Source organism: Chlorella variabilis, assembly GCF_000147415.1.
Source record: "Chlorella variabilis unplaced genomic scaffold CHLNCscaffold_2, whole genome shotgun sequence".
Taxonomy (NCBI): domain Eukaryota; kingdom Viridiplantae; phylum Chlorophyta; class Trebouxiophyceae; order Chlorellales; family Chlorellaceae; genus Chlorella; species Chlorella variabilis.
Window position 1 is genome coordinate 100,373 of NW_005435086.1, and position 7,990 is coordinate 108,362.

Genomic DNA, 7,990 nt, shown 5'->3' on the forward strand with positions numbered 1-7,990 from the left:
CAGCGCTGGGGGCCCCCCCCGCCCCCGTTATCCCGTCCCCCCCCTACCCCCCTTTGGGGGGGGGGGGGGGGATATGCTGCCCGCCTGCTGGGGCAATTTTCCCATTCGTCGCCGGCTGGGCACGGGCACGCTGCTGAATGGGTTTGCCGGCATCATCGCTCCCCTCCCCTGCAGATCAAGGTGTCCCAGGAGGGAATCCTCACCATCTCAGTCAGCCGCCCCGCGCCGCAGAGCACCCCTCCCGCCGGCCGCAGCGATGGCGACGCCCCTGCCGGCGCCGGCGCCGCCGCGGAGGAGGCCGAGGGCGCCGCCGCAGAGGCCCAGCCGGAGCCTGTCGTCGAGGCCGAGGCTGCTGCCGAGGAGGAGAAGGAGGAGAAGGCGGCGGAGCCGCAGCAGACCGTGGTCCGCCTGGAGCGCCCCTATGGCAGGTGAGCGGCTCAGCGTGGCTGGCAGCGGGCGGGGCGCAGAGCTGGTCGGCTGGCCTGGGTCTGTGCTGGTTTCCTCATCAAGCTAAGGGCACGCCCCCTGCCGCATGCCTCGGCGTGCCCACCCTTCCGCTGCTCCTGTCCTCCCGCCGCCTTGCAGCTTCAGCCGCTCCATCCGCCTGCCCAAGGGCGTCGACGCCGACGGCATTGCCGCCAAGATGGCAGACGGCGTGCTGACCCTGACCATCCCCAAGGCCGCCAGGCAGCAGCCGCCCAGCGTCAGCATCAGCGTGGAGTGAGGCGGCGGGCGGCGGGCGCGGCCGCATGTGCCTGCCAGGCCAGAGGTCTGGCAGGCGCGGCCCCTCTACCCCACTAGTGACACCCGCAGCGCATGTATGACCGTGATACGACTTGGTTGATAAACAAATGGCTCAGCTCTCATGCTCTTCATGCTCCCATATATCCTTCTTGATCCCCCTGTGCCAATTGGTCCACGATCTGATGCTGCAAATCAAGCATTCTTGTACCACCGCCTCTTGATGTTTTGCGCAGTTTTGCGCCACCGCTGTCATGGCCACTAGAGCCTTGTGGCTGCCTGGCTGGCAAGTTTTTTGCATCTTATGAAGCTTCATTTTGCATTAAAGACATCCCATGTTGTAATGAGCGATGGAAGCAGCTCAAATGAGTGTATATGGCAGGCAGCAGGGAGCAGTGAAATCTGCGCCGCCAGCATGGCGGGCGGGGTGCCAGCTCATCAGCCCCACCTCAGTATGGCGCTGCATAACAATGCATTGGCGCTCTCTCACCTCTTAAGACGCAATGGCGACAGCACGCTGCGCCCCGTCAACCGCTCCTGGCCAGCACCGCCTCTCGACAGCCTGTTTCGCCAGCGGCGCGCGGCGGCCACCATCCATTTTACGCCCGGGAGCATCCCTTGCAGATCTAGCCGTCCAGGCGGCCCAGCAAGCGGCTGTGGAATGCCAGCCGCCGGCGGACGGCGGCGTGCGGGTGGCGGCGCCGCTGCTGCCCCGCCGTGCCGCGCTTGGCCTGGGCGCCTCTGCGCTGCTGCTGGCCCTCCAACCCTCACCGCCTAGCCATGCGGCAGCGGCAGCAGTAGACGTGCTGCCAGCAGCGATACGGCCAGAGCTGGCGCCAGACCAAGCGCTGTACGATGCTGCCGATCCACAGGTGCATATGTTTTGCTCACGGCCACTCGATGTATCCCCATTCCTCCCCTGCCAGATCCTCCCCGTTAAACCCATCGGACCCCACACAACACCGGCCCATACCCACCCACCCGCCCCCTCGCCCACCCTGCAGCTGCGCGCGGCGGCGCGGCTGCTGCAGCAGGCGCTGAATGCCGGGGATGTGTGGGAGGAGGAGGCGCGGTGGACCCGCATCATCGAAGAGTACGGCGGCCTGGATGCCAACTGGGTGCCAGACCTGGTGGGACGGGTGAGAGGCGCTGAGAGGTCTGCGGTGGGGGTGGTTCAGGAGCAGAAGGCTACTCGCCAGCTTGCTCCGGGAGCCAACAGCCTCTGGCAAGTGCTCCCCGAGCAGCCTGTCAACACTGCGCAGTGCCAACCCTGCAGTTGCTGCCCTGCCCCCGCCTGCCCTCCCCAGGCCTGGGGCAACAGGGGCAACGCCCGCAGCCGGCAGGGCAGGCTGCGGGAGGCTCTGGCCGACTACAACCGCAGCATCGCCATCTGCCCTTGGAGCGCCGACCCCGTGCTCAACAGGTGGGCGGGCCCCTGCAGGCCGCACCCACGCCAGAGGCGGCAGCCGCGCGGCGTGCCCTCGCCGGCAGCAGCCATTCCCCGATTCTCCGCAGGGGTGCGAGCAGCGCTACAGCTCCACACCAGGCCGCTGCCGTGCCCAGCAGGCGCACAGGGACTTGTGTCTGACGGCCCTCGCTCCTCCTTGAATGCCTACCGCTGCTGCCGTGCAGGGGGGTGGTGCTCGAGGCGCTGGGCCGGTTTGAGGAGGCCAAGCGGGACTATCAGGCGGTACTGGCGGTGGCGCCGGACGACCCTGCCGCCTGGAACAACCTGGGCAATGCGTGCACGGGCACCGGCGACTGGGGCGAAGCTGCAGAGTACTACGGGCGCGCGGCGCAGCTGGCTCCGGCCTTCTCCTTTGCGCTGGCCAACCGCGCGCTGGCGCTGTACCAGCTGGGGCAGGACAACCGGGCCATCAAGGAGATGAGGTGCGGCGGGGTCGGGGGGCGAGCAGGGAGGTGTGAGGTGTGAGGCAGGGGTGGAAGGCAGGGGTGGAAGCGGTGCATGGCGCAGCGCGCGCGGCCCTCTCCTGCCGTGCCTGCACTGGTGCATCAGCTTGCTCCCGCGCCCACGCACACACCCGTGGGATGCGGGCTGGTGGCATCAGGGGCTCGACACGCCAGCCGGCTGCTTTGGAAAGCAGTGCGCATCTGGCCAGCCAATGCTGTGCGATGCTGTTCGACGCTGTTGCTCCCGCGCCCCCCCCTCCCCCTCCCGCAGGAGCCTGCTGCGCAAGTATCCCGATTTCCCAGACATGCGGGCGGGGCTGGCAGCGGCGCTGTGGGAGGCTGGCCTGGAGGCGGAGGCGGAGGCGGAGTGGCAGCGCGTGGGCGACCCGCGGTACCGAGACCCCGCCTGGCTGCGCGGCGAGCGGCGCTGGCCGCCGCGGCTGGCCGAGGCGCTGCAGGCGCTGATCGAGATACGCGGCGTGGCGGCGGCGGCCGGCGGCACCACATGCGCATCTGGGGCTGCGCGGAGAGGCGCCAGCTGCTGAGTCGGGCTGCGCCGCGGCACGAGCGCTCCCTCCCTCTTGAGCCTGGCCTCGGGCTGGCCCCGGTTTCTGTGCCAGCGGGGGGCGCAGCCAGCCTGCTTGCGTGACCGTTGTTGTCGGGAGTTTACAGGGCTGGACGCCTGGGAGCTGTAAAGCGGCAGTACAGATGCGAGCCAAGGGCAAACACACAAGGCAGGGAAGGGCGGCCATGGCCGGCGTGCAAAGCTAGGGCAGGAGCGGGTTAAACATAGGCAGCTGTGGTTCTGTGCTGGGTAAAGTTTCATACTTGCCGGGTGCATCTGTTCCCACAAGATCGGGTGCGGTGTCCTGAAAAGCAGTGCTGGGGATCGGCTGGACGAGAAGCAAGGCACATAGGGAGGTGGCTCTGCCGCGAGCAGGGTCAAGGGCTGGGTGCAGTCGCCAGCGGTGAGGGCGGAGCGGGAGGCAGGCAGGCAAGGAGACAAGAGAAAAACGTGCGATGCACAGAGAGAGAGAGGAAATGGGGTGGGTGCACATGCCACCCGGTAGAATTGGCGCCTTGTGGCGGACGGCAGGTAGTGGTTTGGGACCGTGGCTACAAAGGAAAAAGGCACGGCAGGTATCACGTGACGCACGTTCCGTGCTGGCTGGCTGCCGCGGCTGCCAGCCCCTCACGCTCACACCACGGGGCGCAGCAGGGTAGCGCTAGTTTGGAGGGCGAGCGGGGCGCAGCGTTGGCGCCAGGCTGGCGGGCGGCCCCTGGTGCCGCCGGGTCGCAAGGTGCCAGGTGTCGGCGGGCACGGGCCGCAGCTGCGGCACTCCCGCCGGCCCCTGCAGGCGCTGCTGCTGCTGCTGCTGCTGCAGCAGGGGCTGGCTGCCGGGCGGCAGGAAGCCAGGGCCGCCGGGCGCGGCGTCTGGGGCGCTCCACAGCGGCCAGCCGCCTTGGGAGGCGCCGCCCGCGGGCGCCGGCGCCTCCGAGGGCCGCAGAGCCGTCAGAGGCGCAGGCGGCTCGCCTTTCGGCCCGGCTCCGGCGGCGGGCACGAGGGCGGGGCGCAGCAGCGGCTGCTGCGGCTGCGGCCTCTGGAACTGCTGCTGGTACTGCTGCTGCTGGTACTGCTGGCACTGCTGCCGCTGGAATGCATTGCCTGCCATGCGGGCCGTGGTGGCGGGTGGGCTGCCAAGGTCCATAGCAGACACGCTGTCGCCCAGGCCGCCAGGGGAGCCGATGTCAGGAGACAGCTGCAGCGCAGGGGTGGGCAGCCCGCCTGGCGGCTTGCGCGGGGTGAGGCGCACCCCTGGCACAGCGGCGCCTGGCATGGAGGGAGCCTGCTCCAGACGCCCAGAGTGCTGCTGCTGCTGCTGCTGCTGCTGCTGCTGCTGTTGGGGCTGGGGCTGGGGCGCCAGGTGCAGGCCCGTTGGCTGCCGCTGCAGCGGCCGAAGATCAACCTGCGGCTGCAGGAAGGGCAGCGGGGGGGGCGGCGGCAGCCGATCCAAGTGGTGTGGCTGCTGCCAGCGCAGGCTGGGGGGCGCCGCCAGCAAGCGCGGCTCCTGTTTGATCTGCTGCTGTGCCTGCTGCTGTGTCGCCTGCTGCTGTTGCTTCTGCTGCTGCTGCTGCTGCTGGTGGGGCTGTTGCTGCTGCTCGTGCTGTGTCTGCTGCTGCTGCTGCTTGGGCCTCGATTGCCCCTGCTGCTGTGTCGCCTGCTGCTGCTGCTCCTGCTGTTGAGCCTGCTGCTGCGGCCTGCTGCTCGGCAGGTCTGTGTACAGCTGCGGTTGAGGGTGGTGCAGGTTGAGCATCCTCATCACGTGATCGTCGTCGTACAGCACAAACGGCCAGCTGCAACAACAGCAGGGCCGCGGCAGCGCACAAAGGGCCGGTGAGGCAGCAGCAGGGGTATCAGGAGCCGGGGCAGGCTAGCGGCAAGGTCAGCGAAGGCAGGGCAGCAGGCCAGGCCCCAGAACAAAGTACAAATGCTGCCTTGCTCACTGCTGGAAGTCGATGTGGGCGTTGAGGTTGTCGTCGCTGATCTGGACCTCCACGTCAGCATCCTGGTCAGCCTGCACAGCACGCACAGCGTGCACAGCGGGCACAGCACGCCCGTCGAACACTTGGCGCGCACGGGGCACAGCGGCCCGCAAGCCACGCCGCGAAGGATGCCAGGCCCGGCAGCCACATCGCAGGGCATCACAGCCAGAGCCATGCACAGCGGCCCCGCCAGCCAGCTGGGCGACGCACTTGCACGAGCATGAAGGGCAGGGTCAGCGGGTTGGGGACTTCCATGCCCAATTCCTGCAAGGGCCAAGCAAAGGCACGGTTGCATGGCAAGCTCAGCGGCGCACGGCTCGGAGCGCCCTGGAATGGGCTCGCCAGCGGCGCCCTGCCGCTGCCAGCACTGAAATCAATCGGCGGGGCCCAACACTGTAAAATCGAGGCAATGCTGCGAGCGCGAGTGGAGCCACGCAGCGGCGGCCGAGCAGCAACGCGAGTGCGGCCAAGCAGGAGGGCACAGCAGGCACGCTTCACAGAGACAGACACGGCAGGCCCAGCAGCGGCGGCCGCACCCGCATCTCCAGAAGCAGCGGCAGCGGCGCCTCGCGGTTGCGCAGCACCAGGTTGGAGAGGCAGTAGGCCTTGTGTATGGCGTCCTGCATCGCAGCGGTACAGCGACGGCGCAGCGGCGGTACATCAGCGGCACAACAGTGCGCAGGCAAGGCATACATGGGGTGCTCCGCCGCAACAGCCGTGCCATGCGCCTGCTGCTGTGCTGCAGGCCGCAGCTGTTCACACACAAACGCACAAGCAACACACGCAAACAACACGCAGCGGCAGCGCAGCGCTGAGCGGCGCGGCGGCGGCGCCTGCCGGCGGGGCCCCACCTGCAGCGCCTGCCGCCTCTCCTCCACCTGCTCCGCAGCCTTGGCCCGCTCCTCGCGCAGCCGATCCTCTGAGGAGCGGCCCAGGCCCTGCAGTGTCGGCACGCAGGCAGGACCAAGGGCGGCACGGGGCGACGGTTGGGAGGCGGCCCCGGGCGATGGCAGCGGTACGGGAATCGCAATCTATTCACGGAGGATGAGGCGGGCAGTACGCCACCCCATGGGCAGTACGCCCGCCTCTCCTCCCAAGCTTATTTGCACATCGGCAGGCGGGCCAGCACCAGCACATGAGGCGTGAAGGGCGCACGCTCTGCCAAACAGGCTGCGCGCGGCGTGCATGCGGCGGCGGCAGGCGCAGGGGGCGCACCGAGGGCCACCCCTTCCACTGGATGGCCTTCTTGTTCTTGTTGATCATGCCGATCGCCTCCAGCACATTCAGTGCGTCATACACCCGCCGCCTGATGTTCTTCTCGTCGTGCAGCTGCTCCACCGTGCCTGCCGTGAGGGCGGGAGGGGCCGGGCGCGGGCGCGGCAGCGCGGCGTCAGAGCGCGCGCGCGGCGCCCGCAGCGAGGCTCCCGCCAGCCGGCCAGCGCACGACAGGCGCGGTGCAGCGCGGCATGGCCCGCAGACTCGCCCAGCTGCAGCTTGCAAGGGGCCCGGCTGCTTGCCACCAAAAAGGAGGAGCGGCGACGGCGAGGGCACCGGGCGGCCAGCGTGCTCACCTGCCGCCACCTCGGCCGCCAGGTCAGCAATCAGCTCATTTGCCACCTCCTCATACGTCGTGTCCCCCTTGCTCTCCACCTTCTCGCACACCTTCAAGCTGAAGTGGCGCAGCCCCTTGCCTGGCCCCTGCCGGCCCCCGGCGCCGTCGGCGGCGGCGGCAGCCGCGGCCGCCGCCGAGCCCTCAGCTGCGCCGCCGCTGCCGCCTGCACCGCTGCCCGCGCCCCGCCGGCCACCGCTGCTGCGCTTGCGCTTGGAGGCGGCGGCGGCGGCGGCGGCTGCGGGGTCGCCATCACCGCCGCCGCCTGCTTCGGCCTGAGGCTCTGCCTGCAACTGGTCTAGCGCGGCTGCTGCTGCCTTGGATGGGGAGGGTGGGGTGCCGTCTGCTGGCCCGTGGGTCGCTGTCTCTGCAGGCGAGGCCGCCTCCTGCAACCCCCACTGCTCCAGCTGCATCCCTGCCATGCGCAGAGACAGGGCCGCCGCCTCGGCTGCCGCGAGGCAGTCTGCCACCGCGCCGTCAGCTGCAGGGGGCAGGCGGGCGGCCCGGCACCACCTTGGCGAGCGAGCGAGGCGCTGCAGAGGCTGCTTGCACATCATGTCGCGCAGGGCATGCAGCACGGCGGCACCACAACACCGCTGTCGCGGTGCGGCCGCACACACACGTGAGCGACAAGGACGGCATGCGGATCCGGCAGCGGCTGCCCACCTGCATCCAGCTCCGCTGAATCGGGCCGGTAGCGCAGCAGCGGCAGCAGCGAGGGCGGCAGCGGCGCGGCCTTGCCGGCCGCCGCCAGGGAGGACGGCTCGGGTGGCGACAGCCCCGGCGGCGTCGGCGTCAAGCCCAATGGCGGCGGCGGCGGCGGCGGCGACAGCCCAGTGGGGCCGGGCCAGCCATCTGCGTTGCACGCAAGCCAGCGGCGGGGCAGGTGTGGTCAGCAGCAAGTGTGATCCTGGCTGCACAGGGACGGCGCTGAGCAGGTGGCTCGTGCCAGGCAGGGCGGCAGGCGGCTCACCGTGCGCCGCCTCCTGCAGCTGGCCGTGCTGCACGATGCCCAGGTCGGACGCCAGGTCATACACGCCCTGCAGGAGCCCGGGAGCGCGGAGAACGGGCAAAGCATGGTCTGGATGTGTTCGCTGTACTAGGTCGCTGCTGGTCGGCTGAGTTCAGGGATGGGGCTGGCAGGGGGAGAGGGATGCATGGGCGGCTGGGGGGGGGGGGGGGGGG

At 69.7% G+C, this 7,990-nt stretch overlaps 2 protein-coding genes across 2 annotated transcripts in view; one reads left to right on the forward strand and one right to left on the reverse strand.

Moving 5' to 3' along the window:
• The window catches only part of CHLNCDRAFT_56644 (hypothetical protein), a gene marked incomplete at its 3' end in the record, with an annotated part of 3,926 nt that extends 729 nt beyond the window's left edge, over window positions 1-3,197 (forward strand). Inside the window, exons 3-9 of the mRNA XM_005851003.1 lie at window positions 175-428; window positions 586-720; window positions 1,520-1,613; window positions 1,746-1,880; window positions 2,049-2,164; window positions 2,374-2,631; window positions 2,924-3,197. Coding sequence (XP_005851065.1) covers window positions 175-428; window positions 586-720; window positions 1,520-1,613; window positions 1,746-1,880; window positions 2,049-2,164; window positions 2,374-2,631; window positions 2,924-3,197 — 1,266 coding nt within the window. The remainder of the gene's footprint in view (window positions 1-174; window positions 429-585; window positions 721-1,519; window positions 1,614-1,745; window positions 1,881-2,048; window positions 2,165-2,373; window positions 2,632-2,923) is intronic.
• A 3,214-nt stretch (window positions 3,198-6,411) lies between these two features.
• Window positions 6,412-6,888, reverse strand: CHLNCDRAFT_15459 (hypothetical protein; the record flags this gene model as incomplete). The annotated part of the gene is made up of 2 exons (XM_005851298.1): window positions 6,412-6,539; window positions 6,768-6,888. Coding segments are annotated over 2 exons (249 nt in total), but the record flags the coding sequence as incomplete, so codon positions are not given.
• Window positions 6,889-7,990: the final 1,102 nt, after the last annotated feature.